Source organism: Oncorhynchus masou, chromosome 17 (assembly GCF_036934945.1).
Source record: "Oncorhynchus masou masou isolate Uvic2021 chromosome 17, UVic_Omas_1.1, whole genome shotgun sequence".
In the NCBI taxonomy this organism is placed as follows: domain Eukaryota; kingdom Metazoa; phylum Chordata; class Actinopteri; order Salmoniformes; family Salmonidae; genus Oncorhynchus; species Oncorhynchus masou.
Window position 1 is genome coordinate 24,237,761 of NC_088228.1, and position 15,437 is coordinate 24,253,197.

General features: G+C 41.0%; 1 protein-coding gene across 1 annotated transcript; it reads left to right on the forward strand.

The window, feature by feature from the left end:
- The first annotated feature begins 4,843 nt into the window (after positions 1–4,843).
- LOC135558184 (ankyrin repeat domain-containing protein 33B-like) lies at positions 4,844–14,883 on the forward strand. Its single transcript, XM_064991919.1, has 4 exons — positions 4,844–5,287; positions 9,378–9,507; positions 9,719–9,859; positions 13,786–14,883. Exons 1-4 carry the CDS (start codon positions 4,844–4,846, stop codon positions 14,598–14,600), a joined length of 1,530 nt encoding a protein of 509 aa, XP_064847991.1. The 3' UTR covers positions 14,601–14,883.
- The last annotated feature ends 554 nt before the right edge of the window (positions 14,884–15,437 follow it).

The following is a 15,437-nucleotide window of genomic DNA, read 5'->3' on the forward strand; positions in this document are numbered from 1 at the left end:
AGGAAACCATGAATAAGGTCAAGCGAACCTGCCAGTTCCAAGTGGAAAAAGCATCTACTTTTTTCAAATATAAATAAAAGCATTCTCCATGCACTGCATTTTTTTAATTGACAAGAGCTATTGCTAAGAGCAAGGTGAATGAGTCATCCATTTGTAAATATACATAGCAATTGTTTTAGATTATTTTTCCTTATGATCACTGGAGACGAATGTCAAACCAGTCATATGGAAACAAACTGAAAATCACATCAACATGAGGTATTGTGGCCCTTTTTCCACAGTGAAGTAGGCTATAATAGCTGTGCCATTATTCCGAATATTTATTGTGTGCTCTCAATTTGCATGGATGAAATTTGGAGACCCAAGCTATAGGCTTGGGGCTGAACCTAATGCGCTTTAGAATGTTTGAATTATATATCCAGGCTTTTCTCTGTTTTATTTTAGATTTTGTGTCAGTAATATCCACATACATTTATAACTGTCACTTTAGTGTTCGTTTTCTTCAATTTGTAGCTTACATTTTGCATCATTCCATTCCGTTGACCTTTCTTTCCTCGGTCACGTCTATGTCGTTGTTCCTGAGGGTTGCTGGCATTAGTGGATCAGATTAGACTAACGTTGTGCAATAATTTGGGACATGAATCCTATTTGAATCATTATGGAACTCTGACCACACAGCAGGTTAAACCTGGAGCCTGACGCCATGGTTCACGACGACTGGACCATTGTCATACCGTTCCATTATTAGTGAGGATTAGAGGAGATTTATAGAACCATTGTTCAAATCTTATTTAACACTTTCTTTCCGCCTAATATTTATTTCATGGATGATGAACTTAAATATTACAACTTTCAGGGTGAATCAAACCACTGTATTTTTGATTGATCGATATATTTTGTGTGTAAAGTCTCTCCAAACCATACATATTTTCCTAATCATTAAAAGTGCCTAAATAGTCAAGATTGGAGTATTTTAATCTACCAATTGGTGCTGAAATGAGGCCAAAAATGCATATATTTAGATGGTGTTCTTTCATTGATCACTATGAAACCCATTCTCTCAATGTATTTTAGTCTGTCAACAAAATTAGAATTAAAGGTACACCAAATTTAAAGGGATGGTTTAAGATAAATGTACTAAAAACCGCATTGAATGAAAACTCCATGAGAAAATCTGTTGGCCAGCAAGTGGGAGGGTTTTCAATGTTTTTTTCATTACAGGTATTCAGCGCGTGCAATGGAACCATGCCCGCAAAGTTTGTTATGCATCTGCATAAGGCAAGTCTGAATACCAACTACTGAGAAGCGTAGGAAAGACAAGCATAGAAAATGCGTACATTTCCTAAATCGGAATTGGGCCGTTATGATGGCAGCACTGGGTTCAGTACAGGCCATGTCATGATTGTTGGTTAAGGGCCTGTAAGTAAGTATTTCACTGTAAGGTGCCTGTTGTATTAAGTGCATGTGACAAATACAATTTGATTTGATTTGATGATGCTGTCATCTCATAGCCAATAACATAACCACACCTGATAGTGGCTGAATAATGTCAAGTCAATGGAACTCAAAATAACTGTTTTTCCTAGAACGATATCCTGGTTGGCTAGTACTTTTCCTAGGCCCTTAATCCTGCTGGTCAAACTGTAAATCGCTTGCAGGTCAAAATGTCTTGTCCTCATCCCTAGAAAACGTGGCAAGATTTTATACCATTTGATTACCATCCCAGATCCGGACAGAAATGTATGGCACATTATAGTAGTAGTGCTGTAAAAAACAAATGGTATGACATTTCCATGGTGCTCAAGTATGGAAATATGTTGAGGTTGGAAATACTGTGTTGGCTGCATATCTAATGTTTATTGACATGGATTACTAGATTCTAATTCTAACATCACTTTCACACTATTGTGCCGACCCAAACTTTACTTTCAGAATATTTTATTTTCACATTGTCCTTTCCAGCACGGATCAGCACTATCTGGCCCAATAACATACATGTAACTCCCAAAATAAAGGCAACACTGGAGTAAATGAGGGATACAAAGTAAAGCAGGTAAAGCAGTAAAGCAGGTGTGGTTCCTGAGTTAATTCAGCATTTAACGTCTCATCATGCTTAGGGTCATTATTTTGGCTACCATGACTAGTAGAAGAGATCTTAGTCAATTTGAAAGAGGGGTCCAAAACGAGCATAAGGGGTTTAAAGGGTGCGTGCGTTTCAGTCACCAGATCTCAACCCAACTGAACACTTAAGGGAGATTCTGGAGCAGTGCCGGATCAACAAAACACCAAATGATGGAATTTCTCGTGGAAGAATGTTGTCGCATGCCTCCATTAGAGTTCCAGACACTTGTAGAATGTATGCCAAGGTGTATCGAATCTGTTCTGGCAGAGTATGGTTGCCCAATGCCCTATTAAGACACTATGTTTGAGTTCCCTTTATTTTGGCAGTTACCTGTATCTGGTGCCAGCCTGCTTTTGCACGGATGGAGGAGCATAGCTAGCTAGCCCTGCCCCACTCCAACTAGTCTGGTAACAAGCAGTGTGTAACACAGGCAGGCTGACATTATACTGAACCAAACTAACTGAAAAGTGAGCAAAAAGAGCACAGTTTGGGTTGAAACGATAAGGGTGAAAGGCCCCACTCAACACAGGATGAGCCTGTTTCAGATAACACTCCTGTTACTGACAGTAATCTGGCACTTTGCTATAAAGTGATCCTGTTAGAGGTAAATATAGCCTGTGTGGCGTTGACACTAAATACTGGCCTATACTCTAAGAATGTTAGTCTACTTTTAAACATCGACTGACCTAGTTTTAATTGTGTACTGATTTGGTATTGGGAATAAGATGTGATGCTCAAAAGTAGTTTAGCATTGACCTGATGTACAACATCTTGCTAAAGGCTTACCGGTGCATGGACCAACATCAGAGGCTCAACCATTGACTGCATCAACTAAGACTCAACTACGGAAATTATGTAATGCTTAAAGCAGCAATCAGCAGTTAAAACAATAACAAAGTGGGGGAAATGGGTCTGGAGAAATCTAACCACTCTCAAATTAAAAGACAGAGCTATTGATGCAAGTAAACAAAGTAAATCAAAAGGATAGTTTTTAACCATGGTTTTAAGCTATGGAGTGTTTGTTTACATTTACTGTGTTTACAAACATCAGAGTAAAACAGGCTTATATTTTGCATTCGGATGGGGTACCACAGTTGAACTAAGCTCACAACTTATATTCTTCAGGAATCAATGGGTACATATCATTCATTTAGAAGTCCAAAAAATAGATGTAACAACTGCTGATTGCCCCTTAATTAAGATCAGCCCAGGGCCTACCATATGCAGTAAGTAATCAATCGTGTCAAGATCTGTAGATTGAATTTTCAAAGCTGAATTTTCATAGCCTTGTTGATAATGTCATTACTTTGGTATCTTCTTTTCTCATTATACTGACATCTTGAGTTTAAAAGACGGTGAGAATGTCGACAGTCAGATTGGCGAGGCACCTGCAAGGAAGCAAGGAGCAATTAGGAGAAGATACTTTCAAAAGGGCTTTTTAGCCACCCACATGAGCCCTCACAGAACGACACTAAGACTACTGCATGGAGCTCGGACAAGCGTGGGAACCGCACTGCCAAAAGTTGCACTACAGTTTATGACACTGTAAAAACGGACAAACGCTACATCCAAACCTTTATCTGCATCTAAAATAATGTCAATCAACCAACAAAATAATGTGAATTAGTGTCACGAAGTGTAGAGTAGGTATATGACATGCTGGCTTGCTGTTGAGGAAAATGAGAAGAAGAAAAAACGTATGTAAGAGGCTGTGTTCTTTCTGCTGTATCCAATTACCAGTCAGCTAAAACAGAGCTAACAGCAGCCACAGCCAAATATAGATTAGGGTCATATGCAAATGCTGCACAACTAGTGGGCACCCCAAGTCAGTGGATGAGCTATAGTTTTAGGGTATGGGTATGGTGAAAAACCAGTTTATCACACACAGGCATGCAATGAAATATCTGGCTGAGAGAGTACAATATTTAATTCATCTGTGAATTGAGGTTTAGCTATCCAGATCAAGAAAATACAATACTAGTCTGCTAAATCTGTAATTTTATCATTCAATACTTTTTTTATTCAACTTTATAATTTGGAGATACTATTACTATATCACACTACAAAAGTTCCCACTACTAAGTAGAAAGTATGAGAGAGAGAGAGAGAGAAATAGAGAGAGAGAGAGAGGGGGAGAGGGAGAGGGAGAGAGAGAGAGAGCAAAGTGATTTAAGGGATTATGGAAGCGTCAGTTTAGAAAATTCTTCTCTTCCACATCAGTCAAAGGAAACAAAATGCTTTACTGCAGGTGCATAGACTAGTCAGGTATCAGCACAGCAGGAACTAGAGACTGTCTAAAAGAATACAGTGCCTTTTGGTGAACAGCGTTTTGTGGGACAACTTTGGCAACAAATGTATTCAAGAGATGAATTCTCAAGCTGTCACGTTGTTGTTGCCGGTTGCCATTTGGAAAGTGAGAAAAACAGAAGGCAAATGAGGAGCTGATGAAAACAAGAGGATCCGTTGGGGATGTCACATGGATATAAACAAGGTATTTAATGTCCGTCTAATGCTTCAGGGAACAAGATTTATGGATGGATTAAAAGGGACATTCTGAGACATCTTCCTCAAGTGGCTTTGAAACCAGAACAAATGTTTGAGTATGTTCTAGTTGGGGATTGTACTGACATCTGCTTCTTCTACAAGACCTAGCTAAGTATTTACATTTTGAATGAGGGGCAATTAATATTGATATTGTGGTGTATTCTAATAGGAGGTTAAATGGTGCAGATCACAGAGGACCCAGGTGGAGGTGGAGGGACCTTGTTAAATGTTCAGCAGAATGGGATTGTCAGGGGTCGCAAAGATGAGGAGTCGTCTATATTGTCGGAGACGGTCGCAGGCAATGAAAATGAGGATCCTAATGAGGGAGACAATGAGGAAAGCAACTATTACGACGATGACGACGATGATGTCTATCAGGAATTTGAAGAGTTTGACTTTGACACATTGCCAGATCTGCCGAAGGATACCAAGAGTATTGACTCTGATAACTCCTTCTATCCACCCGATGACTCTCTCAAATACAGGACTCCCAGCCCAAACACCCCCGAACCTCTGTCCTTCTTCAAGGCCTGCTCCAATAACAATTCCATCATAGTGAAGATTATGATAAGGCAAGGGGTGACAAAGGAGGAAGTGAATGAAACAGACAAGAACAACAGAGTATGTTCGTGGTGTCATTAAAGACATTAACTGTTTTTTAAAACTTATATCAGTATTATCAAGTCAAGGCCCGACTGCACAAACATATAACATTGTTTGTGTTCCAATGTCCACACTAGAATCCTACTTGCAATGAAGCAATGCATAATGCTTTCTACATGGCATGCTAGCACGGACATTGGAACTTAGATATTTGTAAAGAAGGTTTCCATGAGATCTCCACCAATCAGGAATTGGCTTTATAGTGATTTGATAGAGCAGCAGAGATTTTAACTAGGAATTCATTTTCCAGGCTTTCTGTATAGGGCTGAGTGTCATATAGGGCCCAAATTGTGCCATTTCTGTAGACAGTGACAATCTCAGAGGAATACTCAGAGCAGTTTGTTGCCCTGGAACAGATGGGGGTGTGGATTGCAGATTGAGCAGTGTAGGCACCTCAGAGGAAGATGGGGATGACCATACTCCTCAGTAAATTTCATAAAAATAAAAATAGTGAAACATTTAAAAAGTCATCATTATTAAATAAAACTATATTAAATATATTAACGTCACCAAATAATTGGGTAAAACACAATTGAAGGTCTACAGTGGCCTCAGCAGCACCATGGTGTAGACGGAGGACAGCTAGCTTCTGAATCGATTTCAATACAAAACCTAGGAGGCTCATGGTTCTCACCCTCTTTCATAGAGTTACACAGTAATTATGACAATTTCTAGAGGACATCCTTTAACCTATCAGAGCTCTTACAGCATGAACTGACATGTGGTCCACCCTATCAAAGGATCAGAGAATAAATTAATATAGTACGGAAAGCATACACTACAATTAGCAAGCTAGCACTGCTGTGCATAAAATGTGGTGAGTGGTTGACTCAAAGAGAGAGAAAGACAAGAGTTTAATAGTTTTCAACAAATACATTTCTTCAAAAAAAATGTATTTACTTAGCTAGTAAATGCAGCTGGATACTTTAGCCTTCTCATACACCCGGCTCAAACCGAGAGGGATGCTCCGTTATCTAACTGGCTATGGCTATCCAACACTGGAACTCTTCAAGGTAAGCTTTTGGTTTTATGAATTTATTGCCACCGGGGCTTGCCGGTGTAACTGGTAAACTGTTTGCTAACCATACACTGTACTGCATGATTGTAGAGGGTTTACTAACTTGTTAGGTCTAGTAGCTACATTGACTTGATGTTAGCCAATATGGTGACAATAATGTAGGCTGTGTGTAGCGGTTAGCAGTTATGATATGAAGGTTTGGCTTGGAATGTCTTTTTTCGCTTGGTCACAGACAGCTGATGTGTTGTGCACTGAAGTCCACAAGCAAAAGGAAACGTTATCTTAAACGTCACCGACCGCCACTGAGATTGAGATAGCGTTGAATCAGCTCGCGATCATGGCTGAGCTTTCAAAAGGTTCACCCAAGATATCAGGGTGCAGCTGGACAATACCAAGGACGAGGATGGTGCTTCAAATAGCTTATTCTTTACAACATTAATGACCATCATGGGTACCCAACAGGTAGACATTAGGGTTAGACCCAATACAATTTTGAATGTGTTTCTCACTGCTGTATCCTCTTAGGTGGTAAAGCAATAATACCAGGGATATAAGTAGCCTACGCATTCAGCGACTATTATTGTACATTATATTCTAAAGGTGTTGCTTGTAGATACAGTAGGTCCCTGATTTCCCTCAGTAGCTGGTAAAACTGAGATACTAGGCTCGGCCACTGACCTGTTTATTCCCTTCTCATGGGACATACTAATACAGTACAAATGAGGGGAGAAGTTTGATGTCATGCAACACTTAATGGCACGAGTGTCTGGATCCATAAAAGCAAGAAATGCTCTCAGTTGCTTCATGTTACATCCTCCACTGGCATGACATGAGCCCCAATGTGTAGTTTGTGTAGATGTAAACAAGCCCACACACAGCAGTGTTTCAAATCAAAACAAACTGAAGGTGCACTCTGTTTGAGCAGATTTCTGGCAAATCTAAAATGGCAGTTTTTCCAATTCACCTAGACAGATAGTCAGTGTTGGAGAAGCTACTCTGGAAATATTGTTAACCAAGCTACCAATTACTTCGCACTGGAAGAGTTAAGCTACACTAAAGGTAACCTTTAAAAATATATAGTTTTTTTAACTTAAAATATTTTGAAAAAGTAGTTCACTACATCCAAACTACTTGGTGATAAATTATCATATCTAAATCTGAAATGTCACAGAATATAAATGAACCACTCTGGAGTCAGATGTTAACAGAATGTGTAATTTAGCCTATTAAACACAAGAACTATGTTTCAAGTGAGAATTAGGAAGGACTGATGCCAAAAAAGAAAGGAAATTCTTGCCTACTTAACCCATATTTTATTTTTGGCCAAAAGGTAGTGTAGTTCCAGTAGTTAGCGACACTGCTACATGGCAAAAAAAAGTAATTAACTACTATAAAAACAACCACGGTTTGAATTTAGTTCAACTACCACAAAGCTACTGCAAAGTATAGTTTAATTACTAGTTGAATTGCATGTAGTTCACTACTCCCCAACACTGCAGATAGCGGGTCCAAGATGATGTTCTCCCTTGGGTTGTTTATAGATGGGGTGTTGTTGTCAGATATTTTCACTTTGAATTCCTCTTTGGTCCCAAAGCTGCGTTCTAGGCCTACAACAGAGACCTTTACATCAGTTGACCATGTAAGCCCTAAGCAGTGAGAATACTGGAAGTTCTGTTGATATTTCAATGCTTTTGAGTTTGGGGTTTTCATTATGAGTGGGCATAACGCTTTGTTTACAGTACACAATGTCTAATGAGTTTTCTTCAGATGACTTAGGGCTCTATTCAATACGTAGTGCTGAAGATCCACTTTATTGCGCGATTGACAATTAAAGGCAATGTTCCCGCGGTCGCGGAGACTGCAGTCACATAAACACTGTATATGTCGGCTTAACTGGAGATGACCTTGACCTTTTTACATGGATTTTCACTGATACTTCCGCAATATTGATTGAATCCAGACCATACCTGTGATTGGTTGTACAGTAGCCTTGGTGACTGGGTTTTTCCCCAAATCCAGAAACTGAGCCCTTGAGCCACTCTTAAATACTGTTTACTATACAGTCATTATGCTATCTCACCATAGGTCTGGTGGACTGTGATTAGTACTGTAGGCAGCAGCAGGCAGATGGTTCAGAAAGCTCCAGAAAGACTATTAGCTGAGACTTAACTTGGAATTTCCTAAGGGATCAGTAGGTCTGTCAGTTGGCATCTCTGACATTACCCTCCAATCATACAGGTTTATCAGTGTCGCTCCAAGTATTTGTTTATTTTGTTAGGTAAATTGTTTCTCAAAGACCCCCAAAGATAGATAGTTTCTTAAGTCAGCTCTCATTTACAAATGAGACTACACACTGTCATATTCTACACTGTTAACACAAGTCTAGCACCACGCACCTAGAGCTAGAGTAGCTTTAAACATGCTTTAAAAAGCAGAGCTATTTTTTATTTAACCAGGCAAGTCCATTAAGAACAACTTCTTATTTACAAGGACATCCTAGGAACAGGGGGTTAACGTCCTTGTTCAGGGGCTGAACAACAGATTTTTACCTTGTCAGCTCAGGGATTTGCTCTAGCAACCTTTTTGTTATTGGCCCAATGCTCTAACCACTAGGCTACATGACGCCCCACCTATTGATCCAATTGACCCTGTGAAGCAACTGTGTTGGGATAATGAGCACTGAGACCACCGACTTAAGACCATCAGTGTAAGAGTGACCTCAGAGTCCTGGGTGGGTGAGCTTGCTTTGTGTCCTTAATTCGCTACAATGCCATTAACAAGCACTAGCAGCAGCCACTTCTGGAGATGTGTATCTTTCTTGAGATCTAAAGTAAACAAGTGATGTGCCGGTAGTTGTGTGACTTACTATACCTTATGTGCAAGGCCAAATGTTTGAGTTGAACGGTATGGTACTGTGTGTCAACAGAGTCACCAGAAGGCCACTGACTTATTATACTAAAGCAGTAAAGCAGTAAACATACATCCAAAAAGAGGTGTGTGTCACTGATCTTTGAATGTTGTGTTTTTCAGAATGGGCTGATAGTCGCCTGTTACATGGGCTGGGTGGATGTGGTCATAGCGCTTTCTCAGTGTCCCCATATCGATGTCAACTGGCAAGACAACGAGGGGAATACAGCCCTCATGACAGCTGCTCAAGCAGGTAAGAATCTACAGATGTTTCAATGCTGGGAGGTTGGTTGGTTCCTACTTCCTAGTACAGTATATTTTGGCAATGTGTCATGAAATATAATGAAAATTCTAAATGAAAAGCCAGATTAAGACAAACATTTTGATCTGATAACATTGAGTAGAATTAAAAATGGTTAATTGTGAATAAGGTGAATAACATTTGGGTATTTTTTTAACACCAGGCCACATTATGATATCCAGCTACTTGATCAACTACTTCCCCAACCTGGACCTAGAGCGTAGGAACTGCCATGGATTCACCGCTTTGATGAAGGCAGCCATGCAAGGGAGGGCAGATGTTGTTTGTTTGCTCATGATGTCAGGTAGAGCCAAGATATTTAGTTTTCCTATATACTTTCTCCAATGTTTACATTATCTTTATTTTGTTGCTAGGTCCACTGTGATGAAGAATATGTCTGTACAGTTACAGATGTCGGATCTTAATCTTCTTTTGTTGCAGAAAAATGTCCTGCGCATCAGGAAATTCAAATGAGCCTCGTGATTTAGATACTTTCACTGAAAAGCCACAGTTCCCTTTCACCATATTCAAGGGCAGTTGAGTGATTCGGACCAGTGCCAGCTATCAAAATCATCCTCCCTCTCTTGCGATTGTCATTAGTTAGCGCAGCCACAAAGTCCAAATTGGCTATATCGTAAAGATTCATGAAAATGTAATCTAACATTAGGGTATAGCAGTGTGGTTAAGGTTAGGTTTAAAATCAGATTTTAAGAAGAGAAGTTGTAGAAATAGGCGTGGTTTAGCCATAATTATGACTTTGAGGCTGTAGTAATTACTGATGACCCTCTTTGACTCATTAAAATGTTAAAAGCACCAGACAGAATATGAATAAATATCCTACTGCTACTGTAGGCATATGGATCCTATTCCTGCAACATTCAAGTGTGCATTTATCTGAAATTTATCCATTCACATCAACAACTGAACCAGTATCTGGGCAAAGGAGACGATGAATAGGATAGCTACACTACATGACCAGAAGTATGTGGACACATGCTCGTTGTTCATCTCATTCCAAAATCATGGCCATTAATATGGAGTTGATCCCTCCTTTGCTGCTATAACAGCCTCCACTCTTCTGGGAAGGCTTTCCGCTAGATGTTGTAAGATTCCTGCAGGGACTTGCTTCCATTCAGCCATAAGAGCATTAGTGAGGTCAGGCACTGATGTTGGGCGATTAGGCCTGGCTTGCAATCGGCGTTCCAATTCATCCCAAAGGTGTTCGATGGGATTGAGGTCAGGGCTCTGTACAGGTCAGTCAAGTTCTTCCACATCGATCTCGACAAACCATTTCAGTATGGACCTCACTTTCTGTATGGGGGTATTGTCATGCTGAAACAGGAAAGGGCCTTACCCAATCTATTGCCACAAAGTTGGAAGCACATAATCGTCTAGAATGTCATTGTATGCTATAGCGTTAAGATTTACCTTCACTGGAACCATGAAAAGCAGACCCACACCATTATTTCTCTTCCACCAAACTTTACAGTTGGCACTATGTATTCGGGCAGGTAGTGTTCTTCTGGCATCCACCAAACCCAAACATCTCTGCAGCACTCCACCAATCAGGCCTTTATGGTAAAGTGGCCAGACGGAAGACACTACTTAGTGAAAGACACATGACAGCCCGTTTGGAGTTTGCCAAAAGGCACCGAAAGACTCTCAGACCATGAGAAACAAGATTCTCCAGTCTGATGAAACCAAGATTAAATTCTTTGGCCTGAGTGCCAAGCGTCACGACTGTAGGAAACCTGGCTCCATCCCTACGGTGAAGCATGGTGGTGGAAGATTCATGCTGTGGGGATGTTTTTCAGCGGCAGGGACTGGGAGACTAGTCAGGATCAAGGCAAAAATGAATGGAGCAAAGTACAGAGAAATCCTGCTTCAGAGCGCTCAGGACCTCAGACTGGGGCTAAGGTTTACCTTCCAACAGCACAACGACCCTACGCACACAGCCAAGGCATCACAGGAGTGGCTTCGGGATAAGTCTCTGAAAGTCCTTGAGTGGCCCAGCCAGAGCCCAGACTTGAACCCGATCGAACATCTCTGGAGAGACCTGAAAATAGCTGTGCAGCAATGCTCCCCATCCAAACTGAGAGAGCTTGAGAGGGTCTGCAGAGAAGAATGGGATAAAATTCCCAAATACAGGTGTGCCAAGCTTGTAGCGTCAAACCCAAGAAGACTCGATGCTGTAATCGCTGCCAATGGTACTTCAACAAAATACAGAGTAAAGGGTCTGAATACTTATGTAAATGTGATATATATATATTTTTAATATACATTTGCAAAATATATATATATGTTTTTACTTTGTCATTATGGGGCATAGATTGATGAGGGGAAAAAACTATTTAATACGTTTTAGAATAAGTCTGTAACATATCAACATTTGGAAAAAGTCAAGGGGTCTGAACACTTTCCGAATGCACTGTATGTATATGCTCTTTCCATGACATAGACTGACCAAGTGAATTCAGCTGAACACTAGAATCCCTTATTGATGTCACCTGTTAAAACCTCTTGAGTGTAGGGGGCAGTATTTTGATGTTTGGATGAAAAACGTACCCAAATTAAACAGACTATTTCTCAGTTTCAGAATCTATAATATGCATATAATTGTCAGATTAGGATAGAAAACACTCTGAAGTTTCCAAAACTGTTAAAATATTGTCTGTGAGTATAACAGAACTGATATTGCAGGCAAAAACCTGAAGAAAATCAAACCAGGAAGGTTTTGAAAGCTCCATGTTCCATAGCCTGCCTTCGCTCCATTTAAAGGGATATCAACCAGATTCCTTTTCCTATGGCTTCCCCATGGTGTGAACAGTTTTAAACATAGTTTCAGGCTTTTATTTTAAAAAATGAGCGAGAAAGATCACATCGAGTCATTGTATGGCTGGGTGCCAGCAGCGTTTTGTATGACCAACAGCATTTTCTCTCTCTCTACAATTGAAAAAGATACATTCCTGGTTGATATATTATTGATTATATATTGTAAAAACAACCTGAGGATTGATTATAAAAAACGTTTGAAATGTTTCTACGTTTATTACGGATACTATTTGGAATTTTCGTCTGCGATGTCGTGACCACTCGAGCCTGTGGATTTCTGAACATAACACGCCAAACAAATGGAGGTATTTTGGACATAAAAATAATCTTCATGGAACATAAGGAACATTTATTGTTTTACTGGGAGTCTCGTGAGTGCAAACATCCGAAGATCATCAAAGGTAAGCAATTTAATTTATTGCTTTTCTGACTTTCGTGACCAATATACTTGGCTGCTAGCTGTTTGTAATATTGTCAACTGAGAGAGATGTGCTTACATAAACGCTTGGTATGCTTTCGCCGAAAAGCTTTATTGAAATCTGACACACCAGGCGGATTAACAACAAGCTAAGCTATGTTTTGCTATATTGCATTTGTGATTCATGAAAATTAAATATTTTTAGTAATTTAATTTGAATTTGGCGCCCTGCAATTCAGCGGTGGTTGACGAAAATGATCCCACTAACAGGATGGGTGCATCAAGAAGTTTTAAATCCACTTCAATGTGTGGATGAATGGGAGGAGGCAGGTTGAAGGAGGATTTTTAAGCCTTGAGACAATTGAGACATGGATTGTGTATGCGTGCCATTCAGAGGGTGAATGGGCAAGACAAAATATTTAAGTGCCTTTGAACTGGGTATGGCAGTAGGTGCCAGCAACACCGGTTTAAGTGTGTCAAGAACTGCAACACTGCTGGGTTTTTCATGCTCAACAGTTTCTCGTGTGTATCAAGAATGATCCACCACCCAATGAACACCCAGCCAACTTCACACAACTGTTGGGAAGTCAGTGGAGTCAACATGGGCCAGTATCCTTGTGGGTGCTGTCGACACCTTGTAGAGGACATCTTAACGTTTCTAGCGAACCTAAGGTTATGAATCAACTGTCAAAATGTAGTTAATGAACTGGTGCTTAAGTGGCCATGCAGTCTAAGGTACAATGTAGGTACGGTACTGCATTGTATTCAAACACTGCTTCCAGCTTCCCCCTGGTGGTGATTGCAAATATTTTATCAGATAATCAAATTCTCCTGCTGCAGGATTATATTCCTCCTGTGATGAAATTGGTCAAGTTAAGATCGACATCTGTAACAGCTCCCATAAATATAAACATTTAGAAATGACAATTGAATAACAATGCATTCGATGCTTCTTCTTATTTGTGTATTCCCTCTACTAGGAGCGGACATGGAGGCGAGGGACTACAGCCGCGAGATGACCTCCAGGGAGTGGGCTTTGTTCACATGTCGCTATGAGACGGCCTATCTGATGATGCGTCTGATGGCCCAGCCATGCGCCCAGCAGTTCTGTGACTCCTACAAGCTGGAATGGCCCATGCTGCAGCAGCTAGTGGCCCAACGCCAGGAGTCCAAGCGCTGCTGGCAGAAGGTGGCAGACAAGGTTTGCTGCAGGTTCTCTCTCCGCATGAAGACGGACCCCGTGGACGATGGTGTGATGGACCACATGGTACGCATCACTACCGCTCTGTCCAGCCCATTGATCGCCACCGCCTGCCACACTGTGGCCCCAAGAAGTCCCCCCTGCATCGGGAAGCGGCGCTATGCCGTGCCAGAGATCCTCAGGAAGCAGCGAGTGGACGAACTGAAGTGCCTGGGCCCCGAGCACTTCAACAACAACAAGAAGCTGTTCAATAACTCCCGGGTGCAGTTGGTTCCTAAGAAGAGGGACCGGAGGGCCAGCCTGCAGACCCAAATGTTGCAAGAGGTTGCGGTGGCTGGTACTTCGGCCCTGAGGCGCACCAGCTTGCTGCCCCTGAACATGATGAGGAGGAGCAGTGTCAGGCCGGGCATTGTGGTCCCCAAGGTGAGGCTGTGCAAGGTCCCCTCATGGCCCAACCCTGAGAAGAGAAAAAAGAGCAAGGACCCCAAGCTCCTCCAGCTCCCAAAGTGGAGGTACAAAGAGGCCAAGGAGGAGAGGAGGAGACAAGAGGAAGAGGGGAAGAAGAGACGTTTACCCACAGTGAGGATGCGCTGAAAGACTTGAGCTACGAGGAGAGGTCAAATTGCTTTTCAAGAGCCTTGGGGTGCGAGCTAACCTTTAACTGTAATTGGTTCTGAACTGAGGAGTTGAAGTTATCACCAGCGTTTTAGATTTTAAAGACCACTTGATTCAGCTGTAGCCATTGAGCACTATCTTTTCCTGTCCTAGATTGGTTACTCTGTTTCTGGCTTTTGACAGTAATGGGGAAGGAACACTTGGCTTGAACTATGTACTCATTGTGAGGAATTCATAATTGAACTTTTATGCAGATATATTTTTGTATGCATTCTTCCATTTTCTTCAGATTATGCATTTTTCCATTCAATCTGCATTTCTTCAGATTATGACTGTTTGATATCTCCATTGTAAAAAGGATAACTCAAACACATACAATACTTTTGCATGTTGTTTATTGTGTCAATGTTTTGGTCAGAGACCTTTTCATCTCCACCAAAAAAATGTATGTTTGTCTGGTGGATATTCTCAAAGCAGATAATACACAAATCAGTTGGATGTATGTACAGGTAACTGCCAAAATAAAGTGTCTTAATAGGGCATTGGGCCACCACGAGCCAGAACAGCTTGAATTCACCTTGGCATAGATTCTACAAGTGTCTGGAACTATATTGGAGGGATGTGACACCATTCTTCCATGACAAATTCCATAATTTGGTGTCGGTGGCGGAAAACGCTGTCTCAAGCTCCAGAATCTCCCATAAGTGTTCGATTGGGTTGAGGTCTGGTGACTAAGTTTCTTTTTCTTCTAGACTGGTGACTAAGGCGGCTATGGCATATGGTTTACATTGTTTTCATGGTCATCAAGCCATTCAG

Coding starts and splice junctions, on each gene's coding strand:
- LOC135558184 (XM_064991919.1), top strand. CDS start 4,844: ATGGTGCAGATCACAGAGGACCCAGGTGGAGGTGGAGGGACCTTGTTA. Junction 5,288..9,377: donor AAACAGACAAGAACAACAGA/GTATGTTCGTGG, acceptor TGTGTTTTTCAG/AATGGGCTGATAGTCGCCTG. Junction 9,508..9,718: donor CATGACAGCTGCTCAAGCAG/GTAAGAATCTAC, acceptor TTTTAACACCAG/GCCACATTATGATATCCAGC.